General features: G+C 32.9%; 1 protein-coding gene and 1 long non-coding RNA gene across 4 annotated transcripts in view; one reads left to right on the top strand and one right to left on the bottom strand.

Moving 5' to 3' along the window:
• Nucleotides 1-1,994: 1,994 nt before the first annotated feature.
• LOC111086949 lies at nt 1,995-24,615 on the bottom strand. Its single transcript, XR_002611664.1, has 3 exons — nt 24,604-24,615; nt 16,147-16,149; nt 1,995-2,119 (listed from the first exon to the last, which is right to left on the bottom strand). It is a non-coding gene; the product is annotated as an uncharacterized LOC111086949 (long non-coding RNA).
• Nucleotides 5,441-24,673, top strand: part of LOC106464171 (pantothenate kinase 1-like) — an 88,126-nt gene continuing 68,893 nt past the window's right edge. The window contains exons 1-2 of one of the 3 annotated variants that reach the window (XM_022391859.1): nt 5,443-5,614; nt 19,080-19,332. Coding sequence is in view for 1 of the 3 variants with exons in the window: in XM_013924292.2 (XP_013779746.1) it covers nt 5,441-5,614 (174 nt within the window). In the remaining 2 variants the exon portion in view is untranslated. Of the gene's footprint in view, nt 5,615-7,876; nt 7,909-19,079; nt 19,333-24,673 lie in introns of all 3 variants that reach the window. The other 2 variants (XM_022391860.1, XM_013924292.2) reach the window with 2 other exon arrangements.

Genomic DNA, 24,673 nt, shown 5'->3' with positions numbered 1-24,673 from the left:
TAAAGTATTGGAATCACAGCAGCCAAGAGGGTCACATAAACTAATCTGTGAGCTTTTCTATGTATACAAACAACAGCTGACTACTTAACCAATGCCATGAGATATAATAACAGAATCTCATTTCAAAAGTATATACAACTGAGTGAGGATAAAAGGGCCAATAGTGAGCCCAAAACAGCAAGCATCATGACAGACTTGACAGGGGCTCTAACAAGCCCTTGCAAAACTCATTTTACAAGTGCTTTCAAGCATCAGTTTAATGGTGCCCATCAAACATGAAAGGCTGACAAACACACATAAACCATATAAACTCATGCACATATATCACTTGCATAGAAATGAACAGCAGTACACTCACCTAAATGGTTGAGTCCATTTACAAAGATATTATGGGAGACTAGCTTGCCCCCTTTGTGCACACTATCAAGTAGAGTAGAGTAGAATGTTCCAAAACAACTATCATTTATCTGGCCTTCTAACTTAGCTACAAACAGTTTTAAAGAAGTTCCGTTACTGCTCGATGAAACAATTCTGCTCAACACACAAGAAGCTTTCCTTGTACTCTTTTGACACTGACTGCCAAAACTAAACAAATGAATGTCAAATTTCTGTAAATTACAATATGTTTTTTCTACTGGTTATAAAATGACCATCAGATAAGTAAGCATGAGTGAATAACTGGCTTAAAATGTATGAAAAGATGGAAGGTGTTTCTCTTGTCGGTTGGACAAGTTTACTGATATCTCACCAAATCAATGGTGTAAGAGGTTCAATTTCATATTCTTGCTCATCATGTGTGTGTTTCTAATTGGTTAGAGACAATAGAATCTGTACTGTTGAAGTTATAAATATAAGTGGAAGAGAGTTAAGAGTGTATAAGTGTCATGTGATATAGAAGAGTGAAGAATGAAAATGTTTAAACATATTTCCTTTTGAAATTATGACATTAAATTATGACATAATATCAAAATGCAACTTATAAACTATATTTTGATGTCAAATTTATTAAATTACATTGACAATAAAGTGGTTTAATTAAAATGGTGAATGTAATTCTGCAAAAAAAAGATTGTGACACTTGCATTTTGATCCACTCTAATGTGTGGGGTTAATGATGTGATAACATTACTAATACAATAACACCTGAAAGTTTGAGCTGTTATACAATCCTATTCAAAGTTCACCACCTAGTAATGCTAGGCAAATTTAACAAAGTGATTTTTTAAGAAAAAAAAACTTTTGAATTATATTTATTTGTTTATCCATAAATAAACAAAAAATAATAATAAATCTTATTTGTAAATCCATAGACATTTCATTAACCCAAAAGTAACTATCAAAAATGCAAAATGTTAAACTAAGTTCAAACAAACTTTTGAGAATCAGACAATATTTATTGGATTTTTCTTATTAGTGTAAAGCTTTTATTCTTTCATGGGAAAAGCTCAATCAAAAAAAGCCTTTTACAAACGATAAAATCAAAATATATTCAGAAAAGTAACACTAACTAATGCAACATTCTATGGGCTTTTAATATTCATTCTTAAATGTATAGTTACAATTCTACTTTTACTAAACACATCAAGATACATATGTTCATTATGTTTTTGTTTTTCAAACAACAAAACAAGTAAATGAACATTAAATTTCAAACATTTGTGCAACATAAGTAAATTTTCAGAAAGGTAGCTTGACTATTGGCTATAATTAAAAAAACACTAAGATGTTAACACAGGCAACTAAATTTTGCTGCCATTTCAAAAATATTTGAGTATACTTTAGTTTTTTTTTAGAACTTCTTAAGTATTCAACTTATGTTACCAAATATTGCCAAAGGACATCTTGCACCTCAAGTGCCAAACTATGTACTTGATTTTAGTATTTTACATCACTACATATTTTAGCTGATATGCAAATTTAAAGATTTATACAACATAATTCATCTTCATGAATGAAAACAAATTTCAAAAGAAAAAAAGCAAACCTTTACTTACATGGCCCATTAGTTCCATTTGGGTAAATCAGTGCCCCATTCACCACTGCCATGTTTAATATTTATATTGCTAATTGCTTCTGTTTTCAGTTCTTTTCTGGCTTGAACATGGTAGCAGTTGTTAGCCTGCATAACAATACAAAACAAGAAATACATAAAATATTCCCAATTTTTACAGTGTTTATAAATACAGTTTTCATTGTCTCACAAAAACTGCCTGCTACAAATTGGCACCTTTCTCCAGTATTTAAAGTTTAATCAACAACAAGCTGTGAAAATATAGAGTGTACCATACATTAGTCCATTATATACATAAACTTTAAATATGGCTACTGGTATAGCAGAAATAAACAAATATGTGAAGGAACCAGGGCAGAAAACTACCCCTGTGATATGCAGGCACATCATGTTTTCTACCTGAATTAGTTGTACAGAAATGTTTAACTTTTTCCAATTATTTAGTTTCAATGCTGTGATGGCAGCAACATGTGGTCCACAAAATCATTAAAGTTACCTTGTTCTAGTTGTTTTGTTTCTTTGTTCTCTAGAGCAGGTAATGTCCACTCTGCTCGAGAAGATATTGCAGTAGCATAGAGCATATGGATTTGCAATGTAATATCCTTTGTTGGTCGAGTCTGATGTCCATTAAATGTAACAGCTGACTAATGATGTAAGAGAATAAAGATCTCAAGATGATGATGTCAGCTGGACAAACAAAGCAAGTTTACCTGTTGAAATCTGATGAGCTTTCTTTCAGCAATTCTTCTAAGAGACAGACAGTTAAAGATGTATCTCAAGAATATCGTGTTTTAGTTCTATGGAGATTAATCCTGAGGGAAAGCTGTGGAGCTAAGCACAACCTAACAAAATTTACTGTCTGTACTTGTGTGCAAGTACATACCCAGCATTTTCTTTTTTGTTTGTCAAAGACTGTTTTCCTTTTTACAAGCTCTGTCCAGTCTCATTATTTTACACATATGCACACTAGTAGGACTCAGTTAAGTTATATGATCTAAAACACACTCCTTATTTCCTGAACAAATCCTTAGTTATTTGCAGTTCCATCTATAACTTGGAAGGATTTAGCAATTGTTACCTCAAAGTACCCCCCCCCCCCCAACCAACTGTCAAACACTGTGGTAGGTGAAGGTTTAGATGCTCTGCAAAGCCAATAAGACAAAATGGTTCCAAAAATTTAACAAATGCTATATCATTTTTCTATGGTAATTTAGAAGACGTTGAAAGTCGTTTAGAATCTATAGATGAAGCAGCTCACATCTCAGGCTGAAACGATCTTAGAAGGGAGATATTTATCTTTAAAATAAGCAACAGCAAAAGGCAGAACTGTCATAAATGCCACTAAATTTTATAATAAACATCAAGTATAAGAGCAAAACAAAAATGCTGTCATAAGAAAACTCACATTTTTCATTTACTTTTTAATGTTTCTGTAAACAACTTCAAAGATTTTAATTTTATAGAAAAATAAAACAACTGATAAATAACCAGAATATTAAGTGATAAAAACACCTCACCTTGCCTAACAAGAGGGAAGTCAGATACAACAGACTTTAGTGGATTGTTGTAACAGGCAACCCAAGTATCTGATGCACTACATTATAACTTTTGTTTTTACACTTTATTGATCATGATAATTGTCAAAACAGACAGAAGTTGTTAGGAGTCTTCTACCATATTTTTCTAGCATTAAACAATATGACTTTTTTTAGAAGTATCCTTTCAGTTTGTCTTTCTCTGAAAGTTTAGAATTATATATGCAGAACATGACATTTATGCTTTAGGTTTAATTTAGAGAGCTGCCTATAGCTTTATGATATCACCAAAAATATTTAATCAGTAAAAGTTTTTCAGTGAGAACTACTGCCTCCTATAATGTTTATGTATGAAGCATGTCTTTACGTGGAAGAATCTCTTCAGAATGGACAACAGAATTTGTCATTATGTTGTCTTGATCACAGATAGAGCTAAGCAATTAGTGGATTTTCTAATTGATGGATTCATTAATAGACCACATTTAATTAATCAGTCTGTACATACCTCCTACAATCCCCCTCTCTCTCACACACACACACACACACTAACTACTCACAAAAAAGTAATTTTTGAATTACCCTTGATTTCATATGATAGCACTCTACTGAAGATTACCATTTTGTAAAACATATTCTTTATCATAAATTTTTTAAAGATAATCTGGACATTATTTACTTGGCAAATGAGTCACTAATCACCTAAATACTATCACACAGTTGCAATTATGTTTATCTTTAAAATATACAATAACCCCATCACTAATATTCTGTAAATAAACAAACTGATAATTAGAAAATGTTGCTATCATTAATAATGGTAATAATGTTTATATTAAAAACATATTATGGTTGCAATTAGAAACAATTATATAGCCAATCAATTTATTTATGTATGTTGTTTGAATAGGATAAACATAGAAATAATATTCAATAAAGATTTGAGACATGAGAATGTTTTGCAGTTATCTACCACACTTACTAAACAGTAAACTGCAGTTATCTACCATACTCACTAAACAATAAACTGCAGTTATCTAAGACTGACTCGGACACTGACAAGTCAAGGTGCAAGGTGATGCTCATATGAAGACTGACTCAGACACTGACAAGTCAAGGTGCAAGGTGATGCTCATATGAAGACTGACTCACACTGACAAGTCAAGGTGCAAGGTGATGCTCATATGTTTTGAGTCAGTCTTCATATGAGCATCACCTTGCACCTTGACTTGTCAGTGTCTGAGTCAGTCTTCATATGAGCATCACCTTGCACCTTGACTTGTCAGTGTCTGAGTCAGACTGATATCTTCAATTCACAGATATGTCTTAAGTACAAATACTTTTGTAATACATTTTATATCTTATATATAACAGACTTGTATATTTTACTAAAAGTAAAATTTTGTATAGATACATATAGCAAATTTGGAATTTTAGTGAACATTCCAATATGGGGTCAGTCCAATGGACTAACTCCATGCTCATTTGTTTAACAGTTTATATCAACATTTTCTGGATAGCATCAGAAAGTTTAAGATTGTATGGCAACACAAAATAAAAAGGTGGATTTTATTAATTTCTAATTTCAAATCAGGTACACTTACCTTTTAAATACCAAAAGTTTTTTGTTGATATTGAAGTCCTGCTGTCAACAAATTGTAATTAAAAATTTTCAAACATCCTTTTAACTTACACATAAGTCTTCCATGCAACTAATACACAAGTGTTTTCCATAAGTAAACAAACAAGACAACATGAGATTGAAGAGGATGCACAAATTTATCAAAACTCTGATTTTAAGTCTTCCAATACTTTACTCCATTTACTGTGGTTTTTCATTAACTGTTACACAAAATTGTGTTGTTTTAGTGCTTATTAAGTTTACATTATTTCAGCCATGCCTTGGTTTGGAATGGACATTGGTGGAACATTAGTAAAGCTGGTCTACTTCGAACCGTATGACATACTAAGTGAAGAAAGTCAGGAAGCAGAAACACTGTCTAAAATACAACATTATCTAAAAAGTAATTCAGCTTATGGTGCCACAGGAAAAAGAGATGCTCACTTGCAAGTATGTATATAACTTCTGATTAATAAATGTAGAATAATATTGTTAGTAATAGAGCATTAGAGAATTGTAAGTTATCATGTGTGAAATATTGTGATTATATGTATTTATATTTGAAACTATATTAAATAATTTGTTATAAGACACCTGGTGAGCAAGTTACTTAAGTTACAATAAAACAAAGTATTGAGTTATGTAGCACATGTGCAGCTCACATACATTCCTCCCTGAGAAAGATTATTTAATTTTTTGTCATTTATTTTTCTTGTATGGTTTGTTAATTTTCTAACAGTAAATAAAAAATGTACTAAAAAAACAAGAAATTTAGTACTTTTTTATGAGTTTTGTATTGTTTGCAGTCAAAGTCTCAATAAAAGTTAATCCTAGTAACTTATTTTTGGTATGATAATTGTTAGTACTTTACTGAATTTTATTTATTTCAAGCATTCAGTTAGAAACAGAAAATAAATAACATGTATAAAAAGTACAATATCATATATATATAATTTAACTTGCTTCCTAAATAAGCTGTAAGTGCATTAATATATTTCTCTTATTTGGTTGAGGGGAACTTGGCAATAGCAAGTTTAAAACTGCAGGCAGAATAATTTAGAAGCTATTATCAGAATGAGCCAGCCTATTACATAATTCAACCAATTAAAATATTCTCTTTCTGTTGGTTATAAATATTAGCAAATTTCAGAAAATTATTTACATTATTGAAAAACTGTGTGTGATAGGAGGGCATGGCAAGTGAATTTGACTTTTTAGTTTATATATATATGTAAAACTAGATGATTTCAGGATATAAAGTTTGATTGTGTCATCAATATCTCTACTGTTTGTATAAAAACTTGGAAAGGTTGGAAAGTATATTGAAATTGGGCAATTCTGAGTGAATATGTATCATAATATAGAGAAGTGAAAACTGATAATTTATTTAAATATATCCTTTTGAAATTAAAAAATTAAAACTTGTGTAATAAAATTTGATTTATTAATTACATGTTGATGCAAAGTATATTGACATATTCTGATAATATATTGTTTCATTAAAAAAAGGTCATGAGCACTTTTATCTACCATATCCAGAGGATTAACTCAAATCAAGTCTTCTTTTCTAACTTATCATTCCATTATGCTAAGAAATGTCCTACAAGGTTTTAGCCAATGCCTTGATAATTTTAAACACATGAAGTTTCTGGTTTTGCACTATACTGTGATGTATTGTCACATAAGTGATGATTATACAGTTTTTCAAATGCCTAAACAATTTTCTTGAAGTCACTTCCAGTTTTGAAAAATAGTCATTTCATTGGACAATTGATAAAACTTATGGGTGTTATGGTTTGAAATATTTCTAATTAGTTTTTTTCTTTCTTGAACAAATTCATAGCTAATTAACCCTTTCTTTACTGGAGAGTAAGTGTGCTCATGTTACAACCTTTTACAGAGTACATATAAAACATAATTACAAAAACTGTTTTTAATGTATGTCAATAAGCTTGACATCAAAACATAGTTTATGATTCAAATTTTTGTATTATCTAAGTTTTAGTTTCTTAATTTCAAAGAGAAATATTTAAGTAAATTCTCAATCTTGGCTTGTTTGTGTCACCTGACATTCTTTTTCTCCAAATTGCCCATTTTAGATTTTATTTCAACCCTTCTATGAGTTTCAAAGTTTACAATTAATTACAGACACATAATATATATATATTTACAAACCAGAATATAATTTTATAATCTACAATCTTTTTCCTTCACTAAAATATATAAGATGTCAAACCCACATGACACGCTCTTCCAGTACCATTTTGTCTAATTATCATTGACATTGCTGTTGGATTATATATAAGCAATATAAAGAGCAACTTCTTTATAAGATTATTTATATGGGTTATTTCATTTTCCTGCTTGTAAGTAGATGCTTGGCCTCGGTTTCTTTGTTTGTGATTGCTGTGTTCAGTTTTGAGCGGCTAATTGATATAAACTTTTTTATATCTTAATTAGAAAACCAGATTAGTTTTAAAGTAATTTTGGAACATTCTGTTATAGTGCCTGATATATTTTTTTGTTCAAAAATGTATATTTAAAAAAAGATGTGAATTAATTTTTTGCACAATGAACATTGTCACAAGAAAGTAGGTTTACCATGTCTTTTCCTTGATGGCAAAAGCTAATTCCAAACATAATTATGAATTTCTTAGTTTTTATTAACACTAATCCTACCAAAAAGTACAGTTAAGTTTTTTTTTTTTTTAGACTTTGAGAGCAAAAATGCAAAAGACCCACGTGTAAGTACTAAATTTCCTGTAAAAATTAGAAACTTATTAGATTAGAGAAGAAAACAAAAGTCAAGTTATAAAATTTTTCCTTATACTTCATATCCTACATCAGGGCAACCCATGTGCACACATCGTGGTATGATTGTAACTTATTCATTTGTTTACACAAGGCTGTCCTGCTGTGATAAATTGTTTTAATGTACTTTGAGATTGTTTCAGTTGTAAAACAAAAAAACCAAATGAAATTAGATGTGAATAGAGTTTTACTGAAAAAACTTGATATTCATTTAGGAGGTTCTATAAGTTATGTAAATTAAATAAGAAAACTGTAAGATGAAGTATTTTTTTCTTAGCATGAAAATCACCTTTCACTGTGATGGATTCAATAAAGGCTTTGGAAATTCACAGACAAATGTTTAGCATAAATGCTTTATTAAAAATTCAGATTTTTTTTGTTTACAACATACTTTCAATATTTACCAAAAGGTTGCTAAATTGATGAAGATACACATAGTAAATTCAGTAAAAATTAACTTCTGATACAGTACATTACCTCCTCTCACATAAATAGCTATTCTTGTTTAGTGCTGCCCAGTATATGCAAAAAAGGTATTTTATGCATGCCACAAGCTTTCTATTTCCCCTCCATAGGAATTGACTGATTCCAATGTGTCTCTCATGTAAATCATCATGTGTCAACCCTCCACCAATATGAGTGTGAAATACTCTCATGACGCATGTGACTTCCTCTGCTCAGTTCTACTGAACTATCACCTCTCATTTGACAGTACTTGTGTGAATCGTAATTTTAATAGTTTAATTTCCGAAGTGGGATTTCTTCATTATTATTTTTTCTTTACAATGAAGAAACCTTTTACTTTAATTTAATTTTCCAGTCTTTTATTTTTTTCTCACACTAGCATATTTTACATCAAACACTTTTGTTTGATTTACATATTTCTACTATGAATTCTGAGGTTCATGTTCCCACTTCTAGTGTTATACCTCTAGCACTATTTTCACAGGCTGAAGGTGGGTAAGACCCATCATTGGATTTCTCTGCTATTATCCATCCTGAGATTGATTGTTATATGGGTAACCTCCTTCTCCTGAACGTGCCCAAATAATCCTTCTGAACATGCCAAAGCTGTTCATGCAGATAAAGATTTGATAGCTTTTTTACACCACCAGATTTTGCTGTGTTCCCCATACCTACCCCTCCTGCAGAATCAGCTAGGCCTAATATGGCAATATGGCATTTTTCAACATGATTTCTCACGTATGTTATGTTTTATCCAATCCCCCGTTTTTCTATGCTTCCTTATTACCTCCATGTTGGCTCGTTTGTTGTCTTTGGCTCTTGCTTTACACATGTGGTTTTGCGGTAGTTGGAGTTTTCTAGGTCATGATGCAACCTTGTCCCAGGTACGTTTGCTGCCTCTTTCTTTTTGGAATTTCTATATATTTTCTTTTGTGAAATGTTTTCGATCCTGTATCTAAGATTTTAGAATCTCATGTCTAATCTGTGCATGAACACTCAACCCTTTCCTCTTTGGTTGCATGTTTGTCGCAGTTGGAGCCATGACACACCCCTATTCCTTTCCTGTTCTGGTCCTTAACAACCTGTTTCTATCCTCTTCCAGGGGTTTCTCTTTTTGTTGTTTAATTCAATATTGATGGACATATCGCCAACAGTACTTTAGACTAACCAGCTCTTGATAACAATGGACACATTTCTTTATTTTTTGAGAGCTGATTATGATTATCTTTAAATATTTTTAATGGACAAAATAATATATCTGTCTCTTCACTACTTGCTAGGGCAAATGCTCAAATGAAAATTGTCATTTCTTGCTCTAATGGAAACAGAGTAAATAAGAATATGATATAAAATTTGTCCTAAGATTAATTTGTTGCTTTAGGCATGTGTAAAAGAGTGAAAAATTCATTTAGATAATTCATACAATAGTTATGTTTAATTACATCAGAAACATTAAGCTTGCTTATATGATTCAGAGGGGTTCATTTTACTGTATGAAGGCTTTTAGGATTGTTTCTAAACTATTGGATTTTTTGCCAATTGTTATAACAAACTTGTAGCAAACTATGGTTATCATATAAGTGTGTGGAAATGCTTAAGAAAGTGAATGTGATGCTAGTGAAGTACAGGGGAGTTAATGTATTTTCCAGAAGACAGAAAGTGGTCTAATAGATAGGATAAGTTTAAAATGATTTCCAGATTTTGGAAGTCAATTAAAAATACAAGAGCACCCCACTTTATTTTTACTGAAACTGCACTTTAGCCATAAGTTCTTGTCTCTTTTTCACTATGTCGGAATTCATCATCTGGATTAATGGAATATTTTTCAAAGAAAATATCTTAATAAAAACATCAATGTCTATTGTCAACATTTAAAAAAATAGTTTAAAATTGCTGAATACTGATCTAATGCTTTCATAAGATACCTCATTTGTTTGGACATATTTGGAGATTTTGCACATATGACTACCTAATGTGCAGACTGAGAAATTATTATTTAAAAACAGCAAAATGCATGATGGCATAATCACTTTAACTAATTTAGAGACAGTAGATTAGGTTTTTTATGATTTGATGTATAGCTCATGTGAATAAAAAGCATTTATGAAATCTATTTGAGTTGTACATCTATTTTGCCAGTATTCCTAAGTAATTTTGTGATCCATAATTATATTCCATGCTGGGCCTCTTCAGATAAGACTAGTTGAAGAAAAAAATTATTCCTCTAATACAGTTAATATAAACTACACTTCTAAATATTGTACATTACAATTTGAACAGTGCAATATGGTGTTCATAGCAAATCTCATAAATCAGGTATTCGAAGGCCTAGTTTATAATTTGGAATAATTTGAAGCATATTTTGTGTTTAAAGAAATAGCCTAACGTGTTATACAATTTATTGTAATTAGATTATTTTTATTAAAGTTCCGAGTGATAGAAAAGAAACACTCATGATCTACATTTTTCATGTTTGCATTCTCTTAAAAAGATAGTCCTGAAATAGTAATTTTTATGTTTTGTTTGGTTATGTACAGAATCTTGAATAACTTTAAACTTAGAGAACACCCTGTCCTTTAATTAAATTTAGACGGCACCTTTAATGTTCATAAACTTTTTGTGAGCTTAGTTGATTTTGTACTGTATGCTACTGTGAGAGATTATTACACAGTTTTGAGAAACGAAACATTTCTTACTCAGTGTCAGTTGCTCTGCAATGATAAGATAATTATATTTCCTACTTAATTTTGGCACCAAGGCACCAAAACATTACAATTCTTACTTCAGATATTGTAACTTACTTCCACTCACACACATAACTATTCTTGTTCAGAGCTGCCTTCTATTTGCAAAATTTTTTTGCATGCCACAAGCCTTTCACTCCCACACACACACCTTGATTCACATGGTTTAGCGGATTCTCACATGCAAATTGTCATGCAACAAACCTCCACCAATAGTTGTGCCACACACCAACGTGACTCATGTGACTACCTCTATCACTTCTCATTTGGCTGTGCTCGTGTTCAAACATTTAATTGTGCTCTCTTCAAGTGTTTTTTTTTTATCATTCTATGTATCAATTTTTCTCAACAAGATTACTATTTATTATATAATTGTGATATTTGTAACTTATTCCAAAGTGGAATTATTTTATTTTTCTACCCAGATATGGAACTTAATACTTCATTACAAATTGTTTTCTACTATTTATTTATTTCTGCCTACTTCTGTGCATGTTGAGCATCACGTGGGGTAACTGCAATGCTATATTCTATTTTCTTTGGTTGCTCTTTTGTTGCATTCTGAGTCATTGCCATCTTTATTCATGTTCCATGTCCAGCAACTTCACTTCCTTTATATCTCCTACCTATAGGTTTCTCCAATCGTCATGTATGATCAATGCTGATTGGAGTTCTGGATCCATTGGTCCCACCTCAATCATTTCTTGGTTTTGGCCCGTTTTAATATCTAGTCTTTGATAACAATCCAGCTGGCAATTTCTGCAGGACTGAGAATGCCCAGGGTACTTGTTCTTATTTTTCATTTCACAAGATGCTTTCTTAGGTTTTTTTCACCACGTGATTTGGTACCAGTTTTGTGCCTTGCCCTTAAGACTTGTTACAGTTCCGTATATCTTTTGTCAGGTGGTCTGAATTTTACCCAACTTCAGCATTTTGGGGGATTTTACTAATGCATTTACATGGACATCTAGCTTAACTTTCCTCCTTCCCTCTTCGACTATATGCATTGGTGGTTGAACATACTCCCATGTTATTGGGTTTACCAATTCCTCCACCCTATCCAGATTTGTTTCTCTTCCCTGATGCTCATCTCTAAAGTTGAGGGTGTGGGTCAATCAGCAGGAGGCTTCAGGACAATGGTCTATGGACAAAAGGTTTTACCATGTTAACACACTGGCACTTTTGGCAGTCCAATGTGCTTTAGTTCACTTTCTTACTCTTGTCCAGATTTGACTAATCATGTTTCATTCCGACTCTTCGATGGTGATGGCTTATATCACTCACCAAGAGGTCACTCATTCTTGTTCCCTTCGTGATAGATAGTAGATCTCCCTTTTTGAGCCTACACACTTGACACACATCTCCTGGCATGTCATGTTGCAGATTGGTTTTCCAGTCCCAATTTTTGGTGGCTCTGCCTCCTGTGGGGTACTTCTCCTTGGGAAGTGTTTTACTCTTTTCTTGATTTCAAGTTACTTCTTTTGTTTTTGGTTTCTGGTTTGTCATCCACTTGCCCTCGCTGTCGAGACATACAGACAGGATTAGATCCAGTTTAAAACTCTAGTTTTTCTCATTCCATCACTTCTCTTCCAAAGGTGATTTTGATCATTCATGTCATTCTTGGTCAAGTCTTTCTAATCGATCCTTCCTGGCCATCACAGATCTGGTTTTCTCAGCTGTTTTGGCTCAGTATGTTCTTTTTGTTCTAAATCGATTTTACCAACCTACACTTTGGGGGCTCTTGTGGAATATTATTTTTGTCATTTTCATTTCTTGCTATCTTCCACTTTTATTCTCGATTGGATCCAGATGACCTTTTCTGTCCTGCACATATTCTGGGTTGCTTCATTGCTTTCAAGGCTTCTTTTTGTTGACTCCACTTCCCACAGTTTCATTCCCTTGCACCACTCCACTGTTCGTGAATTTTTTCTCTTCCTCCCTTTCTCATTGGATTTGACTTGTGTTCCGATTAGCCTTTTATTCATTGTCTCCTTCTTCACCTGTCGAGCACTGGGACTACACTTCATGTGTTCGTCTCCCATTATCTGCTTTGGTAAGCTGTTTCTTCCTCATTGGGGTACCATGTTCCACCTGTTGCCATCCTTTACTCTTCAGTGAGGCTGTAACTGCATAAGTTTTCTTTCTTTTGTTATATATATATTATTTTTCAGGGGCCTGTCCCATGTTTTGACCAGAATCCCTCTTTGTGATGACTGGTGCCTGTCCAGTTATATTTCAATCACTTATAAATATACTAAAACTCACACTGTAAGGCCATATTGACTTCACTTTCATAACTTCCATGGCCACAAAATGCACACTGTTCTTTACAATCACATAAACTATATGTGGCTTGTTCCACAAGATCGTTCATAGGTTATTTCTCTCAATATCTATGCTTAATAAATATGCCCAATCTGGACTTCATGGGTAAAGCAGAAGGGGATTGCTGCCCATTCCTGCCATGCCCTAGATTGAATAAATCTGGTTTGGTCATCTGCTTTTCAAAATAGGGTTTTGTGGACACCCATTGCATTGTCTCCAGTGTAAACATTCCTCCAGACTCTTAATTGCATCTCCTACCCCCGTTTCTTCCAGTGGAGTAAGAGAGTCCTTACCACTTTCCAGTTCCAAACCACTGGGGTGGTGGACCATGGAGGTATCCTCCTGAATGAGAGATATACAATATAAACAGTAAAGACTCCATTTAGTTGAGAGTAGGATGGTGGTGTTCTGTTGGTGTAGATGACGACATGTCCTTCAAATAGACTGCCTTCATAATGAGTGGAATCCCCATCCTACCCCTGCATGGAAGTCAGTTCCTGACGTTTGAGTTTTGGATTCAGAGCTGAACCAGTCCCCATATGTCCCCACACATATCATGCGATTGGGATCCCTCATCCTACCCCCACATGGATGTCACTTCCCTGAGGTTGAGTTTTGGACTTAGAGGTGAACCAATCATCATGATTCCTCATATGGTGGGTGCATTTATTGGTTGCTCTGCTTCTTCCTCTTGTGCTACCTCTTTATGTTTTTATGCAAAGGATGTTACTACATTTGAGGTGGTTCTAGTCTGTTTGATTTGAGTGGTATACATATGTATGTTATTTCACTCTGCTCACATGTGCCTTGTTCATAGATTGGTGGTGGGATTTCTCCCTCCGGTTGGCTGAACTTGAGGTGAAGACAGTATGATTTTCTTTCTAGCCTTTGCATGGATGTCAGTTCCCGGCAGTTTAGTTTTGGATTGTAATTGACTAACCTATGGTATGATCCTTGTTCGACCTCCTAATGGATGTTGGTTACTTGTGTTCAAGTTTTGGATGCAGTTGACTTGCTGTGTATTGTCCTTCACACCATAGCCACTTCCCTTATTTTACCCACATTCTGTTCATCAGGGAGATTGTAATTATAATATATTGTGGTTAGGATCACTGTCTAAACATTTTCTCTCCAATGGGGATGTTCTTCTCACAATTTTCTGCCCACATTTGTCACACCTTTTCCACATCTGGGTGAAGAGTATAACTGGTACAGAAGTGGTGTGGTCTCCCACGTATAATCCTCTTATTAGAGAGTTTCCTCATTTGGATGCTTCTACTTTTTCCCTTGCAATGGCCCTCCATCTATTCAATGTAGGATTCTAGTTATGTATGTGAGTAGAAGTAAGGTATCTTGTCAGAAGTTATAATTCCTCCCCACTGTCAACTGGTGCTTATGTTTTTGCCTTAACTTGAAGTGATAGTTAGATTGAATAGCATAGAGGGAGTTACTTGGGTATGTGGCACCACTATAGATGGAAGTTTGTCACATGATAACTTGCATGCAAGAATCAGTTGAACTATGTGAATCGAGGGGTGCATGGGAGTGAAAGGCTTGTGGCATGTAAACAAATGTTTGTAAATAGAGGGCAGCACTGAACAAGAGTAGCTATGTATGTGAGCAGAAGTAAGTACCTGTTGGAAATACATTTTCAGTGTAGGAAAATTATAACTTTTGCAGGTATTACAAAAATCAATGTTTATGTGTTTGCAGAAAAATAATAGAATCAATACACAATAAAGAAAGTATTTTGTTTTCTTGTCATGCAAATAAAAAATGCATTACTGATTCATTATAGAAAACAATTTTTTTCTGTTTTATGTGAAATCAAAAGTTTTAAACATATTGAAACTTGAATAAAACATCACAACTTAACTTCATATCTCTAGCCATCTGGCCGTATTTAGATAAAGTAGTTTTTACATTATAGGAATTTTGTCTTATGATATAAAACTATATTAAAATAATTATTCATTTCAGGTTACTTAAGTGAAACTATATAATGTTTAATCAATTTTGAGGCTACTGAGAAATGCATGCATTTGTTGTACATCAAAGCAAAATTATCAACCAATGTTAAACAGATGGTTAAGAAGTGCTCTACAAAACCATATTGCAGCATATCAACCACCTTATTGGTTAAACATGTAGATGCTACTTACTGAAAATTAATTGTTTGCTAAAGCTATCTTTGACTTCAGTGTTCAAAGCAAGCCACTTTAACTGCATAATAATAAAAAGAAACTAGTAAATTAATGCTATTTTGAAATGTATAGATAATAATAAAAATAATAGATGTTCCTATAAGTGAGTAAATAATGAAAGAAAGTGCACCAAAATAATACATGCATACCTACATTTTATATATAGCATTCCTGTAAACCTTAAAGAAACTAAGAAACTCCAAGGAAAATCACAAGAGGGAGCTTATTTCAGAGAACTTATATGCTTTTTTTTAAAAGGACAAGAAAATGAACAAGATGTAATTTCATTTGTCTGTGTATCACTTGCTATTGTTTTGTTTGTAACAAATCATCCACTGCTGTAAGCTGTCCTCTGAATTTTGAACTGGACTGGACAAGAGCTACTTGGACTAATATTTACAAACAAATAGGGGATATTGACTGTTGCTCTTACTGTCTATTGTAGTTGGCTATGCTTTTTATCTAGATATTTCTAGAGGTTTGCATTGTTGATTGACCAGAAGGTTGTTTGACATAATATGATGGGTGTGCTTAACAAACTTTTCAAACTTTTATAGTAGTTTGAGCAGTATAAGACACAAGTTAGGCTAAAGTAGATGATTATTGATATTTGAGTTTATTCGTAAGTTACATTGAGTCTGAAGTAGTGGGTTATTATTTCATTGAGTTTTGTTAGAGAGTTCAGTTTCGAAATATTATCTTTGTATTTTTAGAGACTGTTAATAGATATTTTGTACATTTTATAGAGTACAAGATATTAGCATGTAGTTGAAATTGTTGTATTAGTGTCTACTTTGAACTTAAGCCTTTCGGTAACAGTAGGTAAGCTAACTTTATGTTTAGTTGACTGGACTTTTCATTCTTTTTTTTATTGAATAATACAAAAAACCATACAATAGTAGAAACCCTGACAAGAGAGTTGTCAGAAGTGGGATTATTTTTGTAAAACTAAAATAAAGCCAAGATGAAACATTCACAGATGATGAAATAATTTGTTCCAGATTGTTCAGTGGATCAAGAATGATGTAGAATAATCATTACGGCATACAAGATTTGATAAAGAACAAAGACAAAGAGTCAAATCAGATAGACTTGTGTCTGGAATAATAAAAGCATTGTCTTGTTAAGTTGCTCTCATACTGCCAACAACCATCCAACTTTAAATTCTGAATGTCCTTGACACAGTGCCAAAGTTATATCAATGCACCCAAACTTATTTACTCTTCCAGCTTTCACATGAATAATTATACTCACATGAGCAAAACACGCAGAAGTGTTGGTTCCCCAACATAATCCAGATTTCCTTGTTACCAATTGTGCTGTTAACTTCCTTTAATATGAATTCTGATTCAAAAGATTGTACATGAATATCAGAAATTCTACAACTTCTTTGGATATCTTATGCAGTCTGCTTCTAAAATATTGTTAATCATGATGTTACTGAATACCTTAAAAGTGAATTTTTGTTATATATCACTAAATCATCATTTGGCAATGTCTTTGGTGTCTTGATCACACTACCCTTTAGAGGATATTCTACAGGCTACTATTTGAACAATTCAGAATAGGTTATTTAAATTTTGTTTACAACACATTGCTGTCTCTTCAGCTTTAGGATTTCTTTTGCCTCTGGTTGTGATTCCTGAAGCCAGATGGAATCCCAGGCAGGAGACTTTATTTCTATTACCTATTTAGTTACGAGTTTTGATTCACACTTATATTGTTTAAGGTCCCCAGGTATAAGTATACTACCCAAAGCCTCTTTTAGCAATTACAGGATCATTCTGGGGTTGAGGAATCAGTTGATTACCACAAATTTACAGTCTCTTCTTTATAGTATGAGGCTATATTTCTGAATGGATCTGTCCAGTTGGGATTCTTGCATGTTTCATATACTTCCATGTCTTACCTAGATAAAATTCCACCCTCTGTGCTGATTCTTCATCAGAGAGTGATGCTTGATGGAAGGGTACAGAGAATGACACTTGATAGCTGATGGCTCTTCTGCAGGAGCCTTTCCCATATGACATATTACTTAAAATTCAACATATCAAATACAAGATAGTCATTCTCTATATGATGTCTCATAGCTGTAATAAAGTTTATCTTTTATTAACCTTATTTGGCATTCCAATTGCACTGTGCTATTGTTATCAAGCCAATCCTTGGTTCTTCCTGGATCTTTTTAATTTTCCCAGTTCTCTAGTGACTTATATGCTGAAGCTTATGCTAGTGTTGCCTCCATCAGAACTTTGTTCCAGGAAGGGAGGAGTGAAGTAGGTACTTTAACTGGTGATGTAGTAGAAGAGCCAACAGCAGCTCTGTGAAAGTAGAGGAATCATGGAGTACAAGGATGACAAATAGAGTATCTGATTGATACACAAGTGGCCAGAACACTGGTATATCACATAGTGTATCATGGATTCTGAGGAAAGCTATTACTTGCCTAGTCAGCACAAACTTCATTCTGGTAAATGGAGCTAAAAGATACAATTGGAGAGGTCATGATCCTACTACTATTAGGAGGTTTCAGTTACAAAATGAAGGTACTTATTACCAACCTTATTTCTGGCACCTGCATATTGGAATGGATGTACTGCAGAGCTTATCCCTTTGACCACGCTCAACCTTTAAACCCCTTTATACGTATGTCATGAGATTTTACCGAGTTAAGTTCAAAATTGAATTAAATCTCTTTTCTATAAACTTATTTTAATTAAATTACTATTATAAAGTATGGTATAATTTAAGGTTTTATATTATCTAAGTTTTATTCCTTTATTTTAAAAAGAAAAATCTGAAACAGCAATTAAAACTGCAGTTTTTGCCGTCATGTGATCCACTGTAGCTAAAATTCTCAAGTTTAAGAGGTCTTACACAAGAAACTATGAGTAACTAATATAGACTGTCAGCATAGACAGTTAAAGTACAGTTCCAGCTGTCTCTCATTAACTGGGGGAAACTTCCAAGAATTTCTCCCCGTGTGAAACAACATTCTAAGTTTAAGGTAAGCCACGCCCACTTGCAAAGTCAAAGCTTTGTTGTCAAGAAACCTCAACCTTGGCAAGAAATACTTGCCAAACATTACATATCCCACAAGAGAACAATGGACTAAGCTTATTTACTATTTCAAACAACAGATCCATACACAGGTTGAGGTTTCTTCAAGCTATAACTGAATAGTGTGAAATCTCTTCTTTCTATTGGTTATAAACATGCCATTCAACATTCTTATATGTATTAGTTTGCTAAATAGTTAGATTGCATTTAGGTTTTACATTTATATCTTAATTAATTATGTATTATTTGTGTTTTAAAATGCATATTTGAAATGTTTATGATTTTTATACATTTAAATTGATGTAGTTTGGCTTACCAAAATGTCTAAGCAAGATGGCATCATTCGCATGTGCGAGCATGTTTGGAATTTGTGCATGAGACTCACCCTATAATAACAAGAGAGCACTGCGTGGGACATGTTGTTGATCTGGGGATAATGAATGAAAGACAAAGAATTAAAACAGAAAATTAGAAATAACCTACATGTGAAAAGATAAAGACATGAAATTATGAATATGACAAAAAGAAGTTTGAAAACTATTCTACGAAAATTTAAAAGGTATCTACATTCTTCCATTTCTTAATTTTAAACATTTGATTGCACTGTACATTGATGATGATATCTGGAGTTAATGATATAATAGAGAAAATGGAAAACAAAATATAAACATTTACCTTAAAAAAATTTTGATATTCATTTAGGAGGTTCTAGAGATTATGCAAATGAAATGTGAAAACTGTGAGATAAGAAATAGTATTTTATACTCAAAATGAATATCACATTGCATGGGAACTATTCAGAGTGTGAGTGCAAATAACTACAGTAAATAATGAATGTTTTATTATAAATAGTAGAAAAAATCAAAGTTAAATATTTTATTTATCTAAAACTACATAATCTTAGGACCGTTCGAGTCAAATTAAAAATTTTTCATCAACTTGTTTCATTTTTGTAAAGAACTTTCACGAGAGTCACATACTTACTTACAATGTAAGTAGATTGTAGTCAAGTTTAATCTGTGCAACTGGGCAACTAACGGTCTATAGTAAGTTTATTTGATGTTAGCCAACATTTTCTCCTACCTATCCATTTTGTGGTATATCAAGGGGAACTGCAACAACCTTCAAGATATCACATAGGTCTGCTTAATAATTGGAGAATCAGTCAAAATATCAAACCTGAAGTAATGATAAATTTCATGTTAACTGAGTGTTAGGTTTTATAGGGCTTGATTCTTTATGGTAGATGTCTGTGATTTGTTAATGATAGATTTCAACAATAAATGGACAGCACACAATCCACTTGTTTTACACTAGTATATTCAAAACAAGTCAAATGTATGTACATAAATTTGTTACACTATTGTTTGTCATAGTTGTATTCAGATCTTTAAATAATTGTCTCTTTTTTTTGGCTAAACTCACAATCATGTCATCTATCTTCAATTTCTTCATTTTACTTTCACTAAATTACTTACTTTTACTAACTTGGTCACCTATATATATATATATATCTTGCCAGCCCGAGGCCTAGAACTTTTTATAAACTACGAGATGTTATGATGTAACAATACTCACTTAAAGCAACAAGAAAAATTTGGAAGGTTCGAGTAACATGACATCAACTGACAACAACTGAACAGTGCAACAAATGATTCATAAACAATTATGTAAGCAAACTTGCCATAACTATCACTTCTAAAAATAACTTTAATGCTTGCACAATATGAACTAAATAATACTCTCATATTAAACTTAAAATGAACAGTTGTGTATATATAACACTGACTCATGACTTTAAATGGAATAGTGAGTTTGAACATAAAGTGCAATGTAAAATGAACAATCTTTATTATATCATTATTCACAAGCACAATGATTCTAAATGGAATAGTGAGTTTGAACATAAAGTGCAATGTAAAATGAACAATCTTTAATATATCGTTATTCAAAAACACAATGATTTTAAATGGAATAGTGAGTTTGAACATAAAGTGAAATGTAAAATGAACAGTCTTTATTATATCATTATTCACAAACACAATGTGTGCATCTGCTTTTCCTTACACGGGACCATCACTTTTACTGGATTCATGATGCTGCTTCTCTTTCAGGGTGTTGTTTCAAAGTATCTAAATCAAATGTTCCTTGGTCTGCAAAAAACATCCTATTTTCCCAGAATGACTAGCATGACTGGTCATTCTCATTGCAGTGGAGGAGAGGCAATAATCTCTAAATATCTTCTGAATAACCATTAAATGAAATTGCTAACAACAGACTTGCACAACATGCAGTATTGTAACAAATTCCACCCTGGGCAGAGAAGGTATTATTCATTTGAGAATAACAAAGAAACAATATTAGCAAGAATAAAATCATCTTAACATCCTTGTTAACCATATGTTATGTGAAACATGCACATATACAGAAAATTAACATTCAACTTAGAATATATACAATAATATTACAAGATAGAAACACATGGTATACTCATATACTACCCTTTCTTCTCTTTCCCACCTCAGGCTTGTCCTCAAATGACAATTAATTTGATCCTAAAACAAATAAACTTGCACTCTGGTTGAGTAGTGCCTTAACTTTTTTCTTGACCCTGAAAACATTTAAATATCATATAGACATCACAATCCTAAAACAAAGAAAACCATTCCATAATTGACAAAAATACCCTTTAATTCTACAAACCCTGGCTTAGTCCATTGGACTTATTATGTACTGGACAATAAACAGTTAGTCTGATTTCAAGTTTACCTAGTGTATCTTCATGAAATTTGGCAGTCTCTTAGTAAATGTGAAAAGTATGTTGTACACAAAAAATCAGATTTTTTATAAAGTATTTCTACTAAAGATTCATCTGAGAATTTACCAGGTCATTTTTCATAAATAGATTTTGAGTAACACAGTTTTTTTTCCTTTTCAGTATTGACCATGAAGGTACAAATTACTAATTTTCACAGTTTATCTTTTACTTTTTACTTAACATGATTTTGGTTTTGTTTTTATTTTGCCATATGGAGCAGTAATTCCCACTGGACAATAAATCATGGTGTGAGTCATTACACTCTTTCTAGCAAGCCATAGCATGAGAAGCTCTTAGTTATATATCATTTACGCAATAATCTTGGAAGAAACTTAGATTATTGCTTAGCAGTGTCTATCATGTAAGTAATTTGTTCTAAATTCTGAAGTATGCTGGTGGAACAGCAGAAAATTTAAAGACTTACACTTCTAGAATATGGAGTTTGGTTCCCTGCAGGGGAACCCAGCAGGTAGCCCAATGTGGCTTTGCTTAGAAGGAAAAATTATAAATGGGTAATTTGGTGTGCAGATGTGTAATGTGATGCAGAGAGCTGAAGATTCTGATATGGTACATTACCTCTTCTTACATAAATAGCTATTCTCGTTCAGTGCTGTTCTCTATTTGTAAACAAAACATTTTTGTGCATACCACAGGCCTTGAAACTCCCACCCATCTGGAAATGACTAATTTCAATGCGTCTCACATGCAAATTATCATGTGACAACCCTCCAACAATAAGAGCACAACACAATCTCTTGATGCATGTGACTCCCTCTATTCAATTCTACCGAATTATCACTTCTCATTTGGCTATACTCGTGTTATGATGTTTAGGTTGTGCTCTCTTCAAGTGTTTTTTTTCCGCTTCTTTGTATTTATTTCTCTCAACAAGTTTACTCTTTATTGTACATTAATGATATTTGTAACTTGTTGAGTTATTCCGAAGTGGAATTATTTTATATTTCTACCTGGTTATGGAACTTATTACTTCCTTACAAAAACTTTTTATTTGATTCTGCAAAACAGTTGTGTTTGGTTATTCATTTTGCATTTACATAGGCTTCAGGTCATGGTACTCTGCGGGAAGATTTTCGGTTTTACTTCGTCGGGAGATTGATCATCCAATGAACTGACTTTCTTCAGGCCTCGCCTTGAGTTTGGGGGCTCACACATTTGAAAGATGTTCCACTGTTATGTTTTTTGAATAATTTTATTGTTAATATTATTATTACCTGTACTTATTTAGGTTCCATAACATAATGATTGGTTAATATTCATAGTCAAGTTCAGGTCTTAGTTGTATCTTTTCTCCTATACCATTCACTTAGGCTTACCATGGTCTTTGTTATTTAAGGATTACCTGCAATTCATCTTATTATATTATTCATGGTATATCAATCATTAGTTTATATTGTTTTTTCTTCGATACATCATGTCTCATACATATATTATTGTTACAACACACTTTCTTAATTTTATACAATCACATGTATTTCATTTTCGTTATTCTTTATCTTTTATCCCTCTTCCTATTCATTTTGTTTGTTTGAAACCCTTGAGCTGGGGTCCACACAAACTTCTCCCAATTTTATTTTTTATTTTAGTGCTCAGTAATATACTTTGTTGTGTACTGTTTGAATAGGCTTCACATGTGTTTGTTATTTTCGGTTTACCTGTAGTTATACTTCCAAGTTAATCAATAATTACGTTAAATATCTTTTACTCAACACATAACATCACAAACATATATTTATTTTGCTACACAATTTTTTAACATTTCCACTATATCTACTATTTCATTTTTGTCTTTCTTTATAGTTTATACTTCTTACCATTAATTTCATTTGAGAGGGCCCCTAGGGGCCAAGGTCCACCCTACCTGCTCCGAATATTGTTTGCCTTCCTCCTATAATGGCTGAACCTATTTTCAGATGACCTAAATTTTGTCAGTTTTCCTCCATATTATCATGAATTTCCTTCCAGACCTCTACTGCAGAATCTGTTAAGCCTATCTCTGTTGTTTTTTAGACAAGTTTCACAGTATATTCCCTTTCTCATGACATTGTTTCATGATGATCTTTTTCTCTCTCTTTTGAGAGTGGGTATTGCAAGCCTCACCCTATACAGGCTTTAATTCTTTTTGCCTTAGCTTACCATAAGGCAGATTTTCTTCCCGATTTTATTTCATTTGCATCAATGTTAATCCTATCCATTTTATCTCCTCCCTAGTTTTTCTAGCTTTGTTTTACCCTAACAACAGTCCTACAGTTCATGTTTACCTTCCACCTCCTTTCTGCTGTGTTCCACTTATATTTAGAGATTTTTATGGGATACTTCCTCCTTCTTCCCTCCATATTTGGTTGTTTGTCATCTTCAGTTCATTCCCTCCACATGTGGCTTCTTTGCTTTTAGGATTCTCTGCTGTTTGTTTACCATCCACTGCTAATAGAGTCTTATGTAAGTTCTTTTTCTCCACTGGTCCATTGTTTGAGTGTACTCTCTTACATTTAGCATCGCATGGGGTATCTGTGATGTTATATTCAGTTCTTTTTAGTTGCTCTTTTGTTTCATTCTGAGATATTATAATCTTTATTCAGTTTTTTATGTTCAGCACCTTCCTGTCCTTTACTTGTCTTACCTACAAGTATACTTCATTTGTCTTGTTTCCTTGATGCTGATTGGGGTTCTGAATTGATCAGTCCCACCTCAATCACTTCTTGGGTCTTCCCTGTTTTAATATGTAGTTTTTGATCACCTTTGAATAGACTGTTTCAGCGTGGCTGAGAATGCCCACAGTACACGTTCTTATCTTTGGTTTTTTTCACTGCATGATTGGGTACCAGTTTCTTCCTTTGACCTCTGGATTTGTTTTGGTGCCATATGTGGGGCAGTCTGCATTTTACCCGACTTCCACATTTGGGGTATTTTACCAAAACCATTCATTGGATGTTTAACCTCAGTTAGCTCCTTCCAAACAGGAGCAGTCTTAGCAAACACTTCTACTCCTTCCACATTTCTTGGGTAGTTGGATTAGTTTCCTGTGACATATCTCATATTCTAGTCTCCATCAGGACTATCCTTT

This window comes from Limulus polyphemus, unplaced genomic scaffold, assembly GCF_000517525.1.
Source record: "Limulus polyphemus unplaced genomic scaffold, Limulus_polyphemus-2.1.2 Scaffold1577, whole genome shotgun sequence".
NCBI lineage: Eukaryota > Metazoa > Arthropoda > Merostomata > Xiphosura > Limulidae > Limulus > Limulus polyphemus.
This window is presented reverse-complemented; position numbering and strand designations above follow the sequence as displayed.